This window comes from Cyprinodon tularosa, unplaced genomic scaffold (genome assembly GCF_016077235.1).
Source record: "Cyprinodon tularosa strain WSP-4 unplaced genomic scaffold, ASM1607723v1 ctg1, whole genome shotgun sequence".
NCBI lineage: Eukaryota > Metazoa > Chordata > Actinopteri > Cyprinodontiformes > Cyprinodontidae > Cyprinodon > Cyprinodon tularosa.
The window spans coordinates 2,093,821-2,113,495 of record NW_024037781.1 but is presented as its reverse complement, the minus strand read 5'-3'; the positions used below and the strand labels follow the sequence as shown (position 1 = coordinate 2,113,495).

The 19,675-nt window shown below is 39.4% G+C and overlaps 1 protein-coding gene across 18 annotated transcripts in view; it reads right to left on the bottom strand.

Moving 5' to 3' along the window:
• Positions 1-578: 578 nt before the first annotated feature.
• Positions 579-19,675, bottom strand: part of LOC119782713 (peripheral plasma membrane protein CASK) — a 52,844-nt gene continuing 33,747 nt past the window's right edge. For 2 of the 18 annotated variants that reach the window (XM_038283843.1, XM_038284069.1), the window contains 19 exons: positions 19,022-19,146; positions 17,024-17,101; positions 16,400-16,429; positions 15,751-15,831; positions 14,816-15,004; positions 14,655-14,733; positions 14,416-14,501; positions 12,101-12,169; positions 11,952-12,020; positions 11,793-11,828; positions 11,489-11,527; positions 10,857-11,053; positions 8,672-8,787; positions 5,958-6,038; positions 4,552-4,632; positions 4,241-4,443; positions 2,169-2,252; positions 1,859-1,885; positions 579-1,679 (listed from right to left, as the gene is read on the bottom strand). In XM_038283843.1, the coding sequence (XP_038139771.1) occupies positions 1,503-1,679; positions 1,859-1,885; positions 2,169-2,252; positions 4,241-4,443; positions 4,552-4,632; positions 5,958-6,038; positions 8,672-8,787; positions 10,857-11,053; positions 11,489-11,527; positions 11,793-11,828; positions 11,952-12,020; positions 12,101-12,169; positions 14,416-14,501; positions 14,655-14,733; positions 14,816-15,004; positions 15,751-15,831; positions 16,400-16,429; positions 17,024-17,101; positions 19,022-19,146 (1,847 nt within the window). In that variant the 3' untranslated portion in view covers positions 579-1,502. The remainder of the gene's footprint in view (positions 1,680-1,858; positions 1,886-2,168; positions 2,253-4,240; positions 4,444-4,551; positions 4,633-5,957; positions 6,039-8,671; positions 8,788-10,856; positions 11,054-11,488; positions 11,528-11,792; positions 11,829-11,951; positions 12,021-12,100; positions 12,170-14,415; positions 14,502-14,654; positions 14,734-14,815; positions 15,005-15,750; positions 15,832-16,399; positions 16,430-17,023; positions 17,102-19,021; positions 19,147-19,675) is intronic. The other 16 variants (XM_038283921.1, XM_038284142.1, XM_038284384.1 and 13 more) reach the window with 13 other exon arrangements.

Sequence of the window (19,675 nt, the reverse complement as noted above, 5' to 3'; positions counted from 1 at the left end):
TCTCTTTTTTTTTTTTTTTTCTTTTTTTTTTCCAGAGGAGCTGCTTTAGTTGCTGCCGAGGTCATTTACACAGGACATGAAATAAAACACCCTACTAAAAGTGGCAAAAAAACAGCTGCTACACCAGAGTTTAAAATAAACATTAGGTTTGGTTTTCTCAGACCTTCGGTTGACCGTCGGTGAGAGAGAGAGAGCGCTGCGCCACTTTTGGTAAAGAGTGAGAAACTTATGTCACATACTGAGCTTCTTTTCAGGGTTAATATACACTGGCTCTTGTTAATTCACTCGTATGACGTACGCACCATTGAAACATTTACACATAAAATTATTTTCTCGCCCCAAAACAAGAATACGTTGAATATTTCTGAAAGACGACAGGTAACAGTTCTGAATCAGTGGCTTTAGGGTTGAAGCTCTATTCTTTCGCTTAGACCTTGTTTTAACAAGCATGGCTCACTGTCGGGCTCGAGGAAAGTCATCGTGGCAGTCTGCCTGGCAGAAACCAGGGGTGTGCATAGGTGGTAGGATGTTTCCCCCTTCCTCCAGGTTCTGATAAGGCAGTTTCTCCTTTTGGTTTCTTTTTTTTTTTTTTTTTTTTTGAGCCCATGTTTAGTTAAAGTTGGTGCTTCTTTTTTTTTTCCTCTCTCTGCTGATTGTGTTTAAAGACGTGTTTCCGTACCTCCTGATTGTGTTGTAAAGGAGAGGGCAGAATCAAATCAAAGCCAAGATTACGAGATGTTTTTCTCCTTCCTCTTCATTGTCCGTTTTGTGCAAACCGAGATGTAAACAAGAGACTGTCAGTGGTTGTGAGGGGTGGCATGAAAGAAAAAAAAAAAAACAGCAACAAAGAGGGATGCAGTGTGCTCCTTCAACAAGCTGAAAGGCACCGAGGGTCAGAGAAATAAATAGACGGCGAGGCGAGGGGAGGCAAGAACACCTTTTTTTTTTTTTTTTTCTCTTCAATCAAACCTGCACTGAGAGCTCAGGGAGTCGACTTGTCGCCGCGGTTGCGGCGTCTGATGTGCTTCAAAGATCGGCTTGTTTGTCACAGGGGCCGAGGGGACTGTTGGAGGAGGGGACACACACAGTACCACAAGAATAGCCTTTAAAAGGCCAATACACACGCACGCACACACAGGCAATCCCCATAGGACTGTTTTATGGTCATGCTTGCTATTGCCTTTTCAATATTTTCATCCATCCATCGATTACAAAAGAAAATTACAAAATATCTACTACACTGCTCCACCACTCCCCACCTTCAACTATGAGGACAGAACCATATTCATGTAGTTTATCATTTCTATATACAGGTATATACATGTACATGTCTATAGCCTTTTAGGCTATTGAGAGAAAGGGGAGAGGGGGGTTAGTGTGCAGTCATTGTTCTTCATTTTCCCACTTTTTAAGCATCTGTTCATCTACATAAATGAGTAATGAGACACGAGAGTCGAGGAACCGACACAGTTCAGGTTCCCTGTTAGAGGAGGGGGTGTTTGTCAGTAGACCCAGGAGACAGGAACCCACTGAGCGGTGCTGGACACCAGGTCCACAGCCTCCTCCAGCAGGCGAATGGTGTCGTCGATCTCGTTGTTGATGACGGTCTGGTCAAAGTAGTGAGCGTAGGTTCGCTGGAGCATCTCGGACTCCTTCTGGAGCCGCTGAAGGGAGTCATCCTGCGGAAGGAGACCAAAGCATTCAAAAAAATGAATCTGTTCTAACCAGGAAAGAAATCTAGTCAAAACAATAAAGAGGAAATAAAACAATACAAAAATCTATTTGGGAAAAGAAATGACAAACAGTTGGATAGTCTCTACAGGGACCAGCTGGGTTCAACTCGTACTTCCATACTTACAGGTAGTTTCCTGCACCACCTTGGGATCTTTGGTGCAAATGATAATAAGCATGCCAAAGAAAATATAAACATGCTTAAAACAAACAGGACATTTAAGGTAAAATCAGAGCTTATAAATTCAGCAGAAGCTTCTTTAACACTCGCTCTCCTTGTTTGAGTTCAGCTGGCAAATCGAGCTGCTGGATTTTTCGGAAATTAGGAATAATTGTAATATTTAATTCATTGCTTCTGAATCCAAACTAAGGAGCGAGTCTAACTACCGGGGACGTGCAGAGAGACTCGGAGAAAGCAAACCATATGGTTACGTTACCTCGGTCATGCCGGGAGTGATGGTGGGAGCTGCGATGAAGACGACGTATGGAGCAAACTCTGCTGTCCTCAGGATCTTTAGTGCCTGATGGAGGGGACAAATATTTTTATTGGGACTGCAAAAGAAAACCTTAAAAAAATCTTTCATTATCAAACATCCATACTTTTGATACTGCAATTATTGAAGATCTGACATTTACAGATAAACATGTCCAAATGCACACATTTGATGTCTAATGATGCTGCTACTATAGACGCCAGTGCTGATCATAAAATAATGTGTCGTTATTTTAGCTCAGATAGCCAAGACACCACTTGTGATGTTTGTGGTAAAACAGAAATTAACACACTAACCTCATTGAAACACCTCAGGTTAAACCACAACACTATTCACTGTCCTTAAAATGAATCAAAATGGTGATAAAATAGGTTATTATATAAATATATGCTTCACTTAGCAGCACAGGTTCAGCTTTGAGCCATTACTGTTGATCCTACATACATAAGTTGGGAAAGCTAGATTTAAGTTAGATAGATACAGTTAGTAGAAAGAAGCTGAAAGAAGTGTTGACTTTAAATTGCCAACTTAAAAAAAAAAAAAAAACAATCAGTCCAATTTGATATAACTTATAAATATTTAAAAATTTAGGTATTGGCAATTTTTTTGTAATAACCAGGTTAACATGTTTGTCTTTCAACTCCACAGACAACATAAACAAGTAAATGTTCGTGTTGGTCAAAGTGTTAGTCTTGCTGATAAAGATAGCTTAAAATAGCCATAAAAAAAAATAATAAAAAAAATAGATGAGAAAAAGTATTTCTCTACTAGTTTCCTTCACTTGATGCCTTTTTTTCTCTGAAATGCTTCAGACTATTTCTAATATTAGACATAGGACCTGTTTAAAGGTATAGAGGATGATCTAGTATTTCTCAGTTGTTCATTTAAATAAGTGGCCCTCCTAAATGTCAATCTGGGCGTGCAGGTGGTTAGTGCGCACGATCCACGTATGGAGGCCTTAGTCCTCGACGCAGCCGACCCAGTTTCGAATCCAGCCTGTGGTCTTTGGCTGCATGTCTCTCTCCCCTCTCTCATAACCCCTTTCCTGTCAGCCTACTGTAGAAAAAACGAGCCACTAGTGCCACAAAAAAAAAAAAAAAAAAAAAAAAAAAAAAAAAAAAAATAAACTTTCTCCTAAATCTCAATTCTTTTTGTGATATGTTTACGTAAGGTCGTCCTACGTGCTCGTTCCGTTCGCCATCTTATTCTGCACATCCATACTTTCAGGCGTATATCTGTCTACGGTTTCAGACAGTCATTGAAGCTCACATTTCTCACCGCGGTTCTTTGAAAATGGCTGAGGGTCGTAAGAGAAAAGGTCTATGAGAAGAAAGGAAAGGTCTCAGAGGCAGATGTATCCCAGAATGCTTTGCACGGAGAGCTCTCCTCACAAAGCATTATGGGATTTTTTTTTTTTTTTTTTTTTAAGGGGAGAGGGCGGATCTTTTGAATAATCCTCCCCGATATCTTTAAATACCAAATGCAATGCTTTCAAAATTATATTTGAGGTAGTATAACCTGATATTCTTTAAGTTTAATCCCAGATATACCCACTCATCTCAGTCTTTGATCATTAAGATGTTTTGGGGTAAACTTGGGACCTTTATTTTTCTCTAAGTGAGGATTGAAATGTTAAAATTTACGGTTCTTTTGATACCTACTGAATGAGCTTTAGATTGGCCCCTTAAGAGTAATCTTTGTAACTTGTTAAATACTCTGTTTAGCTGAAATTATTTAATCTTTACTTCGTTGTCAGACCGATTCCATTTAAATTTCGACATGTTAATCCACATTTAGGCACATAATCTTGTAAATTTAAATCAGTCAATGTAGGTAATTTCAGCAGATGAATGATTTCAAATGTTCGTCTCTTAAAGGGGTCAGGTAGGATAGGACAATATTTTACTTTCAATCTGATTAGTTTCCTTTTTGAAAATAAGAACAGTAAACTGTGACTAATGGCCACAATTTAACGAATCAAAGAACAATCGAACATTAAACGACTTAATACGTACCTGTGGCTCCACATCCAGGATGGCGATCATGCCCTGAGCGTGGATTTGCCTGATGGTCTCCAACCTGGTTCCATACATGGCGTCCTCATGGCTGCCGTATTCCAGGTAATCATTGTTGCTGATGTCTTGCATCATCTGGTCATGAGACACAAAGTAGTAATTTTTCCCATTCTCCTCATCCTTCTTGGGAGGCCGGGTGGTGTCTGAAAATGGAGACAAAAAGGCAAACAGGTTTTAAGACAGAGAGGGAGATACATGTTCCTTTTATTTGTTTTCCAAGTACAAGACCTGAAGTTTCTTCATGTACTCACGAGGAATAGGATAGGCAAAGCGGTCAGGGTGTTTGGCAATGAGTGTGTTCTTGATGTGCCGCCTTCCCACTCCATGTGCACCTGAAAGGTAAGGCAAGACATTAGAGGATTCATTCAACCAAACACTGTTCTTAATGTATCAAAACAGTTTCCTGTTGCAAAATATCCTTGAATATAGAACGTTTCCTTCTGTATGGCAAGCCTTTTGAGCTTTTATCTAAAACCTGTTGTACCATGTGCTGTTTTATGAGTTTTGTTTCAAAGATGACTGAATGACACAATGCAAGCAAATGTACCACATCTAGATGATTAAATACAGTTAAAGAAGAACATTTGTTCAGGTTTACAGCAGCTTCTGAAATCTAAAATGCCGAATGACCTAAACCTGGTGGTGTTTATAGCCTCCTCATTCTCTATATGCAGGAAAGTTCTGGGGATTTTATACAGTTGACCAATTTTTGTCTTCTCAAAGGTGTGATTTTTAATTTAGGTGGTGAATAAGCTAAGAGGAAACCAAGGTTGAAAAAAACAACAACAAAAAAAAAAAATAATAAAAAAAGATTCTGGATGAGAATTGTGTATTTTTGTCTCCTTTTCCGGTCTGATGTCAACTTCCTGTTTACGTTTTAAGCATGGCAGTACATGGATGCTATAGTTTACGTGTCACATTTAAGTAACAAAAACTAACTAGCTAACTGTACACCATTCTGATAGAATAGTTTGCAATATTGAACAATATATGAAAGTTAAACCTACACATGGGGATGTATTTTCACCATTAAATACTGTTAGTAGTGAAGATTATTGCTTAAAGCTAATAAAATCCCAAATTCTGTTTTTTAGGGCTTTAAAAACATTACATAAGACCAAAAAAAAGTGGATTTGTTCAGCCTTTATTTTTAAATGTTGACTTCAACCGGAGTTTGGAGGCTAAAGGTCTTTGTGTTTTTTTGGCTGCTCCTGAACTATACAACTCTTCAGAAACATCCTGCCTGGGCTGAGGAGAAACAGGACTGGAACATCAGTTACTGTGTAAAGTACTCTTCTCCTATTCCTAACTGACGTGGCATAAACGCCACAGGAAAGCGATGTTTTTGGCAAGAAGATGAGAGAAACCAGATGAAGGCTGCTGGTAAAGCAACCTGGGCTTCAGGTTGATCATCTTCATGCTGCTTTTTAGATCCATTTAAAAGAAAAAAATCTAAATTTCCCCGATGGTTTAAATGATATTGTCACTTTGTTCTCTACTAAACAGTGAAATGCTCCCTTGAAATAAATCACTTTCAGAAAACTTTTTGAACTAAAGTAATTGTTTCCATGATGTATTAACCAGTTCTATTGCACACCTTTGCTTTAAACTACCACTTGCTACGGATACATCTAAAGCTCATTTACAGCTGACCTACCCAGCAAAACGAGCGTTTTCCTCTTGAATGATGGTACTTTGACGACCTCCTCGTACGTCACCAGATCTAGTTGATCAAACACTGAAATGAGGAAGAGGGATATATTAGCAGAGGACTGAAAAACAGTGGAAATTCAGTCACTTCATAAATGGGATTTCACCGTTTTAAAACAAGGAAAATGATTAGTGAGACGTTATCAATAAGCATTTGATTTTAAATCATAATCATAACTGTGAGATTTCAAAAAAAGGAAAAATAAAAGTAGCTAACAGCTTTAATTACAGCATGCTCCACGATGGAGGCTAAATAAACTATTATACTGAAAGGACAGCAGACAAACTTTACTGATACTAAATAGAACACCTATTAACAGTAAGGTGTCGTCACTCATTTCTCTGCTTTCAGGCTCTATATCTGAACATGGTTTAGTTTCTCTCACCAGACTAGAACTACTGAAAAAACAAAAACTGAAAGTGAGAAAGTGTTTTTTTTTTTCCTCACAGAGTCAAAGTCAGCAGTGATTGTGTAGATGTTTTTTATTACTCATATCCAAAATATTATAAACACAGTAGGGCTGCAACTAACGATTATTTTGCAAATCGATTAATTCTTCAATGAATTTTTCTATCACAGAGCCAAAGGTTTATTTAAAAAAATGATTTACTAAATTAATCCAGATGAAACTAAAATGTTTCCACTTGAGGAGTTCTGGTTTGAACATATTGACAAACAAAACAGTTTTTGTTGTTTTCATTTTAAATGCAAAATGTTTACATCATTTTATTTTTACAATTTTGATATAATTGCTGCTCTAAATGGGTCGCTCAGTCAGCTAAAGGGACGTTTTAAAGTCTCTATACTTCATTTAACCATTAATTGATTACTAAATTAGTTTACGATTATTTCAATAATCGATTAATAACAATTAATCCAATTAATAGTTTCATCCCTTAAACACAGGATGACTTTTTTGTATCCTACGCCTTCTATTTAAGTCATAATACTAGAACTACAGGAAATGAAACTACAACTAAATTAAAACTAATAAAAAAACAACAACTAATAACTAGTACATTCATAATTAACGGGATAAAACCGTGAATGAAGAATTAAAAAGTGTTATAGCACTGGCTCCAGTTAAAATGGTGCCATAGAGAGAGAAAAAACTGAAACTGTCCAGTCTGCAACTACTCCATTGGTCAGATTGAAAAACAAATCAATCTGAATCACATTGCTTATAACCAATCACATTAGAGCATCTCGTTACAAAGCAGTCAAGGAAACGACGGGGAAAGGGGCAAACTTGGAGTTAAGGAAGAAAAAAACACAGAAATGTACTTACATGCAGCCATGTCATTGGGTAAGAGACAGCATGAAATATGGACAAAGGGCGGGAGTGGAAGGGTTAATTAAAGAAGAAGAATTCAACTGAAAACAATCACCACAAACTGTCAACAGCACATCTGTTAGTCACTGAAAAACCTGGCAGCGTAGAGGGATCAGAGGGAAACACGGCCATGCAGTTTGAACTTTTTCTGAATTAAACACAGGGGCAGCAATGTGATAGAGCCGACTACACTGTAACCTTACCTGAAAGCTGAGGGATCATGATGTCTGACCCAAAGTAGGTCGACCAATCATGTTGCAGTATTATAGTTTAAGGTGGGACATAACTGTGATCAAAGCCAGAGACGGCCGAACCAAACAGATTTAATAATTCCAGTCTTAGATTCATAAGCTGGCTAAATGACTAAACCAGAGTGTTACATATTATTCTGGAACTCCAGATTAAGACTTTCAGCAAGAGATTCAGTAAAAGAACAACTTCCTTCCTAGTTTGGTTTCTGTTTATAAAGACAATTTGCAAGTTCAGGGTTGATTTCTTTTTTTTTTTTTTTAATGAAGCACAACTTTATTGGCACCGATGTGCCAAGTAAAATTTTTCCAAAAACAAAATGTCCCAGCACACTTAAAAACAGCTTCACACACTGATTCAGCAGCTACATATAGATGCATTTTTTGCTACAGCTAACCAAGTAGCTTCCATGTTTTTGTCATTAATCATGTTAGAAATGTTTCTCATTAGGACTGGGTAAAAAAATTCGACTTAATCGATTTTGAATCGATTCCTTTACATTTTTGCAAAATGGATGTCTAGGGAATGAGATCGATTAATTTTTTTGTGACCCGCGTGACGTTCACATTCAAATGAGCGGGAAAGATGCACTCAAGATTACTTCAAGCCAGACAGCTGCAAATATAGCCAATAGGTTGACTGAAGACATTAACAAATGGAGGCTGACCAGCAAACACCCTGAAGTCGTTACAGACAACCCTGCAAATATGGTTTGTGCAGTGAAGATAATGCAGCTCATGAATGTCTGCTGTGTCACGTCTGCTTGCCGGAGTGATGCTTCACTTTTTCACTTTTCACAAAAAAGTTTGCACTTTTGAGACAGTTTTGTTCACATCTCATGTTTAAACTGTCTGATTACAAGTTTGCACTTTGTGTTCAATGTGACAGGAAAAAACAAAATACATGATTATTTTGAAACACATTTAAACCACTTTCATTATTGTAAAAACAGATCGAATCGAAATGAATCAATTTATTACTCTATGAATCAAAATCGAATCGATTCAGGACTTTGGCAAAAATACCCAGCCCTATTTCTCATTATCTAATGCTCCTGTGTGGTTGCCGTTTAGCTTACCTGCGTTGTGCTTGGCCAGATATTTATCTTTGTACTGCTTCTTCTTCTTTCCAAACCAGGTACAGCTGGCTTGCTGTTCCTGCTTGGTCTTCTCCATCGCTATACACGCTACACGCCTGAAGACACAAAAGCAGTCGGGTTTAGATGATTGAACTGATGAGTAGTATTCAGTCTTTCATAAATGGTGAACAGTGCTAATTACAGAGACACAAAGTTGCAGGAAAACTGTACATAGTTTGTATTTAAATTCCACTGAAGAAGGAAATTAGACAAATACAATTTAAGGGTTTAGGATGCAAAAAGAAAAAATATTTTGGAAAAAGTTCTTAGATGTCTTGAGAGTCTTAAGACTTTTGCTTTGCTTTTATTTGCAGATCTTCTAACAAAATGTAACCTGATGTTTCGATTCTAAAACTTTCTACAGATTTTAAGCTCTCAGATCAGCTTCCAACACTGCCATTAAACTTTTTTATGGAAATGTCTTAGTGAATAAGAAATTGTCCGATCCATCCAATACTAGGTCTCTGCAGCTCTCCTAGTTATATTATATACTGATAGCTGCAGATGCCCCAATAACAATTCTCTGATGACACTGTTGCTCTGTCTCATCTACAGGATAACCAGATAAGATGGCTCTCCCTTCTTTGTCGCTTGGTAAAGTGACAACTTCTTTGATCTAAGGCTACGTTCAAACTGCAGGCCTCAATGCGCAATTCTGATTTTTTTTTTTTCAAAATCCAATCCTTTCCTTTGGTTGTTTACATTTAAAAGTACATGTGACTTGTATGTGATCTCCTGTGTGAACTCTGTATGCAGCAGAGGAAGCAATGACGTCACAAGTAGCGAGCATGCTCTTTGTTTACATACATAAATGTGGATGGTAGTGCTGGGTAATTAGTGATCTTTCCTTTATTTTCCGACCAGATGCAGCTCATCAAAAACGCAATATTTTCAAGAAGGTCGAAAACAAAGGCTGCTCTCCTCATAATGGTCCGCCATTGTTCCTGCTTCTACAAGACGTAGAACAGTGCTCTTTGTTGAGTATTAATCACAGGTCGGATGAATGCAGCCGTTCAGACACACATTTGAAAAGATCAGATACGTATCGGATTCAGGACCACATAGCCAATTAGCCTGGGTCGCATTGGGGGGAAAAATTGGATCTGTGATGCTTAGACTGTCATAAAAAGATCAGATGTGGGTCACTTCAGCGTGCAAAGCTAAAGAACCTGTAGAACAGGTGAGGAGGTAACCAGCATAAAGCAGTGCACTCCATGGTGAGGAGGTAAAAGTTGTCACGAGTTAAAAAAAAACATCTGGAAACTGAAATACTGATAACATAAAAAAAGGACAGCAGTGAGGCTACCTGCATTACAGACTTTTTGTGTTCCTGTTTTGTTAATTAGAAGAGTTTTAAAGACTTTATTATTTCTTCTACATTAAACCTGATCTCACTTTTTCTTACTTCTGTTGGTAAGAAAAAACAACCTGAACATCATAAAGTGTGCTGCAGGATTTTTAGAAGAGAGTCTGGTCAGAGCAGAGGCATGTCTTAACAATATTAATTAACATTTTTAGTCTAAAGCTCTCAGGTCGATTATTACATGCCTAAGATCAAAACTAATATAAATCTTTTATACCTTCTGCCATTGGGTTCTGAAACATTATAGTCTTGTTTATATTTCTGACTATTGTGTGTCAACTTTTGTAGAAAATACCAGCCTGTTTTTCCTTTTATGTCTGGACAGGTGGCTGTAATAAATGTATCCATCATTGGGTCAAAAATAGTTTTCTAATTCTGGTTAAAACCTTCAAAACTGTTTACTATGAAAGGAGCAGCAGAAATCCAAATCTGGAAGAGGAAAACTATTATTCTAGAAATGCAGTCTGTTGGGACACGTTGCAAAAATCATAATTCTAGGAGATGTTTTATTATTTTTAGATCCGTTTTTGCAGAACAACACGTTAAAAATGTAGAGGTGCTTGAATACTTTTACTTTAACATGATTAGTTTTGGGAAATTTAAAACGTTATCACGACAAATCTATGAAATCGAGAAAAAAAACTTGCATTACTCACCAACATAAAACTATGTTAACATCTATCCTTTAATTATCTATCTTCAAGCGTCTTAGGAACTTGTTAACGCCTCACTTGGCTTTTCCTGACTCATTATCGTTCTCACCACTCTTGCAGCTCTGGGGATGGGATAAGGCCCGCCGTTCCGTTCTTGGTGTTCTCCAGCTTTCCCTGCCACCAGTTGTGGTCATCCTTGGAGATGATTTGGATGATGTCGCCGACGCGAAATCGAATGCCCGCCTCCTTACAAGGGATGAGGTCGTCTTTGGCGGGGTCGTATTCAAACTGAGCGCGGACATAAATCTGCAACAGCAACACAGAAATGGGAGGTTTTTAGGTTCAGAAGAGTCCTGCAGGCATCAGAGAAGATTTGCCGATCCTCTCATAAATAAGAAAAAAAGATTGACTGCAAAATTGTTAAAAAGAAAGATAATAGAAAACTCATGTGCTGAAGCAAGGAGAGGGGGGAAAGCGCACATACGCTGATGAACAGCAGGACAAAAATGGTTGAACGAAGAGCTGCTCTGCTTCTTTTGCCAGCAGATGTATCCTTTTGTGTGGAAGGCGTGTGCACTGATTATTTCCTGGTGTTTCACGACTAGTGTGAACATTTGAAAAGCAGCAAGGGATCAGAACAACACTGATGGGGTACCAAACTGTGCGGTGTGAAATGGCAGGAGCTGGGGTCTACTTCTACAAAGGGGGGGACAGGGGGGGTCACCTCGGTTTACTTCTTACCTTAATGGACAATTTGTCCTTGATGGCAGGTCTGGAGATCTAAGGGGTTGAGAGCATCACACACACACGTATCATGCAGTGGAAGAAATTGAAGCCCATAAAACAAAAGAAGTGTGTCGGGGAGCCGTAACAGGATGCTAAATCTCAAAGTATCCATACTGCATTTTATACTCCTGTGTGTGTGATGTTGGAACACAGTAAAAGAAGCCTGCCTTATGGGTATGTTTTCAACATTTGTGTGCGAATCAGCCAGTATTTGCAGAGTAGAAGAAGAATGCTGTGATGTGATGGAAGTGAACTTCACCTGACGGCCTTTGGGCTGGATCGTAGAGGGCAAGTCCTGAGGGGGACGGAAAATACAGTATTAGATATTACATGATTTATTTAGAGAAAGTATTCTCAGAATTGAATAACCTTCTATAATAAAATGAATTCTAGGAAGTAACATGAATGCCAGACATACCAGGATGGAGCTGGTGACACTAGCATGACCATTAGCAGGCGACTGGCCAGACAAATCAGGTGACTCCTTCTGCAACAGTCAAATCAATGAGAAATCCTCATTTTCTCCTTCAGGCATGAAAAACCTTCAGTCTATTGATGATACAGTACCTCGCATGACATTGACTGGGAGCGGTAGCTGGGAACAATCTTAAAGGTGATGCTGCCTCTCATTTCCCTCTGCGGACAGAATCACATCCAGAACAGCAAGTCGTCGTTACTCAATATCAATACAACTAAAGGCTGATTTATGCTCAGAAAGCAGGTCGTCTGGATGTGTGTCGCAGTGAATGCAAATTTGCCCCAACCCCTGCCGCAGACACTGTGCTCCAAAACTGTAGGAGATCGCAGACAGTGCTGCAGTAAGAAGGCATCTGATTGGTCAGATCTACATCCGCTCTACACTATGCGTATTTCCTGTTTGGTATCTTACCGGCTTGTTTTGTTTTTATGACAGCCATTGCAGAAAACAACTCATGAAGATGGACCAGCTAGAATAGCGAGGTGCGTGAGAACGCTGGGACCCTTTTTTTCCCCACCTGACTCCCTGCCATTTTTCGCAAGTTGTCGGACAAACTTGCCCCCACTTCCTCACCGCCTCGGCCATATCTAGACCCACAGCTAGTTCGTGATTGTCCCTCTTGCGTTATGGCGTGGAATACGACGCTTCAATATTGGACATAAATCAAAAATATCTGCGACAAGCTCGCTGCGAAACACTGCTGTGGGAGGATAACCAGCCCTTAAGGTGCGACTATGCAGAGTTGACCAGATACTTTCCAGGAACATTCATGAAGTGAGATATATTTTCATAACTTAAAAGGTTTCATCTAAAATTTACTTCAACATTTAATCCATTTAACTAGGAATTAGTTCAACCGCTTTAAATTTATCAAGAACCTGGAACTGAAGTAAATATAATGGAGGTTCTATTACAGTTCTTTTAAAGTCGATGAAAAGTTACAAAAGCATCTTTTGAAGTTAGCCGTTATTAGAGCCATATTTTGGAGTTTTTGTATTTATTTCCCTATTTGATGTAATACCTAAAATTAACAGTGGATGGCTTCAGGTAGTTGCACGGCAGGTGTGCTGATTGCGGCGCAAACGAACTGTTTTTTGACCGTCGTCGTCTTTGCCGATTGTTTTGTTTTGTTGTTATTGATCATTGTGTTGCAGCAAATATAAGATCATTTGGTTGTAAGCCAGTGGAAGTAAAAGTTAAAATTAGCTTTTTGTGAGAGCGTTGGATGAATAAATGCTCTGCAAACCAAGAACCTGAAGGTTTATTCATTTATTGCGAGAGGATGATGCGTCAACTGAGTGCCAGTCAGCAGCCTCACCGTGGCTTAGGTTTGTTATTTTCTTCTTTTTTTGTTATGAATAAGTCACTACAGCGGTGAATAGCTATTTACTGATTTTAGATCAATGACCTCTAAAAGTGCGTTCACACTGAACGCGTTCAGTGACAAAGCATCGGATTTACATGCAAAGTTTATGGGGGATGGCGTCAAGCAACATCGAGGAGGTCCTGGAAGTCTGAGCTTCTGGAGGGACACATCCGAGCATCAGAGTGTCATGGTATTCCATCATTGGAGCGCTCAACGCTGGAGTTCAGATATCTGAACTTTTGTAGCTTGACTCGGAGCACCAACCAAACAGAAAAGCTACTCCAAGAGGTTTTTAGGAGACAGTCACTAAATGTATAACGCGATCGCTTCTGCAGAGCTGTCTGCATATGCAAAATAAATAAATATAAAGGGAATAAACTCCACACGGGTCGTTGTGTAGAAGGAAAAGAGAACAAGCTCTGATCAGTTTTTACTCCACTAAAACATTTTTCTTATGAACTGTGGCAAAACGGTTTATAAATATCTAAATTAACAAAAATAATCAAAACTGCACGCGAAAAATATTCTGGTAACTGCCTTTTTTTTTCCTTTTAAAACACGTCATCCTGTCTGCTTTCAGAGAGCCTTCACTGGGGACTCCAGTGCGGCCCCCTCCGGAACAAGAACTAAATCGTGATTCGGATGAACTGACCCCAAAAATGATGTTTTGAGGTGGACTTTCTTAATTAAAAATGTGTTAAAACTACTTTTCCAACTCGTTGAGGTAAATAAAGCAGAGCTACTCTCTAGCATGTAACAGAACAAAGCATATAAACAACCAAACGTTAAAAGCATCCGGACCACCTTTGATTCGACATTTTAGAGTTATTGACGTCCAAAAAACGTTTGGTATAAACGCACCATAAAAACAAAAAAAATGATTGATTGACCTCTAATAATATATTTGGAAAGCTCTGGAAAGTACCCAAAGTTTAAGGAGAATTATTTCCTTTATAATCTAGTACTAAAAATTCTCTATTTTTCTTTCTATTTGGACATGTGTGTAAAATAAGATTTAAAAAACAAAATGTGACATACCAGCATCTTCTGAAGCTGCTCTACAGTCTGATTCGCTACACTGATGCCATTAATCTCTCGAATCTCATCTCCAACATGCAGCGTTCCTGAGAAAAAGAGACGATGAATAAATGAAGATTAAATAATAAGGCTTCTGGGTAAAAAACATCACAAAGCAATACACAAATATATCACTTTAATGGGAAAGAGTTGAATTATTAGCAGATCTAATCGATATATGAGACTCAGTGGGTTTCTACCTTGTCGGTGAATCATGCCGCCATGCATGATTCGGGCCACAATACAGTGGTTGAGGTCATTCATTTTCAGAGTAATGCCCTGAAACAGGGAATGGAACAGAGGAATGACAGAAGCTCTCACAGATTATATCAAACATCTGCCTTTTTTTTTTTTTACTCACCATTGGCTCGTCTGTGTTTTTCTGGAACTGGACCAGCCGGACCCTGGTCACGTTCTCCAGGTCCATATCCCCGTTGGTGCTGTCCGGAGAATCTCCGTTTAAGTAAGGTGAGGTGGGTGGAGGGGTGACCCTCAGAGCCTCGTCGCTGTAAACCTCGTGGGCCACCACATCGTGGGTCTGCAGGAGAGCCTGCAAGCACCAAGATTGTCAAAATATTGTTTTTTAATCAAAAAAATCACTGATCTTAACATCAACTGGGACATGTTTCTCCTCAAACGCCCTCACTTTAAATCCCTTCACATTCACTGTGCAAGCAGCAGAGGTAAAATGTCTGTCGGGATGAAAATCCGAAGGCTGTTCAGGTCAGAGAGCAGAGCGGCCTAATTGGATTGAACCAAATCTGAGGCGTGACAGCTTTGCTAAGTGCCACACATTGAATCTGCACAGGGAAACACCTTATGATAACACATTTTCCTGCTGATATCTGCTAAGGAAACTAATTTTTATGCCAAAGCTGAATGTAAAGAACATAGTTAAAAAAAAAAAAAAAAAAAAAAAAGCTGAATGAGATTCCAGTCTGAACTTCATTTAGCGATATCCGTCTCCGGTTTGTTACGCTCCTGCAGACTCACCCAATAATCATGGTGGCTCAGAGGGCCAAACTTCAAAAAGTATCCTCACTGTGTGCAGGTTTACAGTTGAGCTTCTGCTCTGGATGATTCGCTCTGTGTACCGTTACCTCTGCGTGCGTCTATCACTCACCGGAGGGGGTGTTTGCCAAGCTCAGTTGCTAAGCAGCTTTGTGGCTCAGGGAGCCATGTGGACTGTCAAAAGAGCCCTACGTCCGACACGCCGGGCAGCAGCGACACACGGCAATAAGCAAGAACAATTATATAATTCCCAATTAGGAGTCTAGCCTTTCTAAATCATCCTACCATGAAGTGTGGCTGTGTGAGGATCCTCCTGAGCTCCTTAGCTTCCATGTTTTCTGGATAACAGGCGATAGTTTCCAGTACCTGCAGAGAAAAAAAAGGGAAAAAAATCATCATCTCTGGTCTGCTTAATATCCATCAATCTTGGCCACCTGGATTCACCCAACTAATCCACCCAATCAAGATAAAAGCCTTATGGTTAGAGAGGTTATTATACAGGGTTGAATTAGCTTAAGGATTTATCCTAAAACAACATTATTGATCCACCCTCCTATACCAGATATGGACTAAGTGCTTAAAAATGGATCATAACAAAAGCTTTATATTAACATAATTCATTCATCCCAAACCAGCTCAGTGTTTCCTCCATCTATTCACCACAGCCTCACTATTTATATTACCACCACCATGATTGACAATAGTTACAGTATAGCTTCACCTCCAAAATTTAAACATGTTCTTAGTCAATGAAGATTAGGGCGGAAAATGTAATCTGGTTAATCGATTATTGAAACGTTTTTTCAAAAATTCTTCACTATACCTTTAACTCTAAGAGCAATTATACCAAAATAATGAAAATAATGTTAAGATTTTGCATTCACAATTTACAGGAAATACATTAGAATCATCAATTAAAAGGAAAATCTGCAACCTTGAGCAACATTTGACCAGAACTGCAGCTCTGCAAAAAGGAAAACAAAGCACAACTAAAATCTCCAAACATCAACTTAATCACTGCAAATCAGCCAGACAGAGATGGAAAACATTATTGTTTTATTATTCTAATGTGTTGGATGGGATGATATGAGCCCAATGCTTTAAACAACATTAGGAGCTCCCATCATAATAAATAGAGAAACCAGTTTATTAAACACAACAATATTCAGGCTATTTGTTTTAGATCTAGGATCACAAACAGCTTAAATGTCCACAAGGAAGGAAGGAAATAGAAAAAGGAAATAAAGAAGGAACAATGACATGAGGAAGAGGAAAGAATTATGAATGAGAGATGAAAGAAGGAAGAGAGGAACGAAGGACAATGGAGAAAAAAAAAAGTATCTAATTTAAAACAGCAAGGATAAATACATCCAAAAAACTCCATTATTTTCTTTAACAATTATTCATTTATCCACACCTGGAAAATGGTTTTGCAGATATTTACAGTATTTAAAGTAAAACAGATAGGATTTTAGCTAATAGTATCAATTAAAAAAAACGTTTTGTTTTTTTTTAAATGGGATATAATGCAACATTTTATATAAAACCTCATGCTTACCTCTTTGGCTCTCTGAACTCCATCACTTGGAGGATTTCTAATCTGAGGGGAAGACCTGGTGTTGATTTTGTCATAAAGCTGAAAGAAAGGGGGGAAAAAAAAACACTTTAACAACAAAAACAAAAATTGCAAAAGACAATAAAAAACACATCCCTGGTTGCTCCTGACACCTGCTGGATAGTTTTGCTAATCCAGATGATTTTTGTTTCATTTAATCCCACTGTTAACTAGGGGTGTAAAACACCCATCATGGCGATTCGATTCAGTATCGATTTCCTGACCCAACGATTCCATTATTTTTGATACTCAAGAATACACGACGATACGATTCGATTAGTTTTGTTGTTTTTTTTTCTTACACACCTTACAGGCTAGACAATGTTTCAAATAAAATAAATTACTCAATGAAAGCTGTAATATTGTAATATAATTTTTTTTGAGAATCAACAGCAAATAACAGAAGTAGAAAAGTTACACTCCACCTATTCCTATTAAAACCTCATTCAATGAAAAATAATAATGCCCCTGCGTTATAGATCCTGCAAGGCTTTGCATCAAAAAATACTGCACAAAACCAGTGCTATCAGTGCAATTCAATACCTCGGCTCTAGACTAGGGGTGGAACGGTTCACAAAATCTACGGTTCGGTTCACGGTTTCGTGGTCACGGTTTTCGGTTCGGTATATGTTGATTGTTACCCCGAAATCCCATAAAAATTTATGAAATTAATGAAAATATCCAAAAAAATGTATGAATTGTAATTATTTTTAATGATCCACGGAAACCCTGGATCATTTCCGCATGTTTTGCTGCTTTGAATTTAATCATCTCGCGCATGCCCTCTACGATCTCCAAGGAACTCAGAGCGGAGCAGACGGGAGCCACAGCGGAGGCTGTAGCCTTTGCTTTGTGCAGGCGGTCTGGAGCGCAGCGGGGCGGAGCGGAGCGCTGACGGAGTATGTGGGATTTCGGGGTTAGCCTGACATGTTGGTCATGTTGCTGTTAGCATAAACAGAACGTGTTGCACAATGCTTGCACACTGTTGCACTTTTATCCACAACTTTCTTTCCGCCGTCATCGTAGGTCACTCTAAATGCAAAGCGGTCCCATACAGCAGACCTATAAAGTGCTGCTGGCGCGTCTTCCCACCCCTGTTCTTTCCCACTCACCATACCCACACAATTCTCAACAACAATTGATTTTTTTCTGCTACACTCGCTTTTTCTTCTTCCTGTTTACTACTGGTGGTTGGCTTTGGTCGCAGTACCGCCACCTTCTGCTCTGGAGTGTACACGCTTCGCCTATGAGAAAAAGGAGCCGCGCATGAACCGAACGCAATGCACGCGAATCGAACCGAGACAGTCAAACCGAACGGTTCGGACGGTTTTCATAAACCGTTCCATCCCTACTCCAGACGTCCCCGCCCCCTCCACAGACGCTCCGCTGCACCTCTCCCAAATTGTAGCTGACAGCAAACAGTGCCGCAGACAGGAGGTCGACTTGTTTTGTTTTTATGACTGAAATTGCGGAAAACAACTCGAGAGGTTTGACCCGCTAGAAGAGCGAGGTGCGCGAGAACGCTGGGACCCTTTTTCCACCTGGATCTCCGCTCTTTTTGGCCCTCATGTCCCTCCGTCGTCGGACTAAACTCCCCCCCCCCACTTCCTCTCCGCCTTGGCCGTATCTAGACCCACAGCGTGTAGCACAGACCACGCTTCAATATTGAGCATAAATCAAAAATGTCTTTGTCAAGCTCAGTGCAACACACTACTGTAAGAGTATAACCAGGAAGCGCGGTAGGAGGGCAAAATAGGTTTAGCGCCACCGCAGCACGGGAGGAGAATTACGCCCAGGAGCAAATGGATAAAAATAGACCGGAGTAAAAAAAGAAAAAAACATTGATACTTTTGCGGACGTATCGATGCATCGGATCGTCGGCTGTTGGATCGATGCATCGATACAAAACGATTATTATTTACACCCCTACTGTTAACTCACATCTAGCAGGGTGTGGAGGTGCTGATCCTGGAAGACGCTGTGCAGAAAGTCCATATCTTTCTCACTGCAGTCCGTCAAAGCATGAATCTCCTCCAGACTGTCCAAAACCTGCGACACTGCCCCTGAGCACACGTCAATACACACATTATACAATCAAATTTACACTTAGCCGGAAATGAAAAACACAAAGACACCAAGCAATCCCTTCAAGCATTTAGCACTGCAAACAAAAAGGCAAAAAAAATTAAATACTCGACAAAAAACAAACATCTACACAAACACAAGGGTTGCTACACAACAAGCAAAGGAGAAGAAAAAAAAAAGCCACACAAAGCACAGAACTAGGAGTCACAACACAGACACATACACAGACAGAACTATTTAACCCCAAGTACCTGCTGCATCGCCCATACATGCAGCAAAACCAGAGAAACAGCGGTACATGGCATCAATAGAAAAATCAGAGGAAAGTCACTTCAAAAAGTCACAGTGTAGGATCAGGGGCTGTGGGTGATACACTCCAGAAAAATCAATTAGGAAACAATTGGGATCAGATTCATGGATTCTATAAAACCTCCAAGGAAAACAGAAACTGCAGAAGAATATAGGACTCAAACACGTTGAACTTTTGGCACATTTGTGGAGCTAAAACCT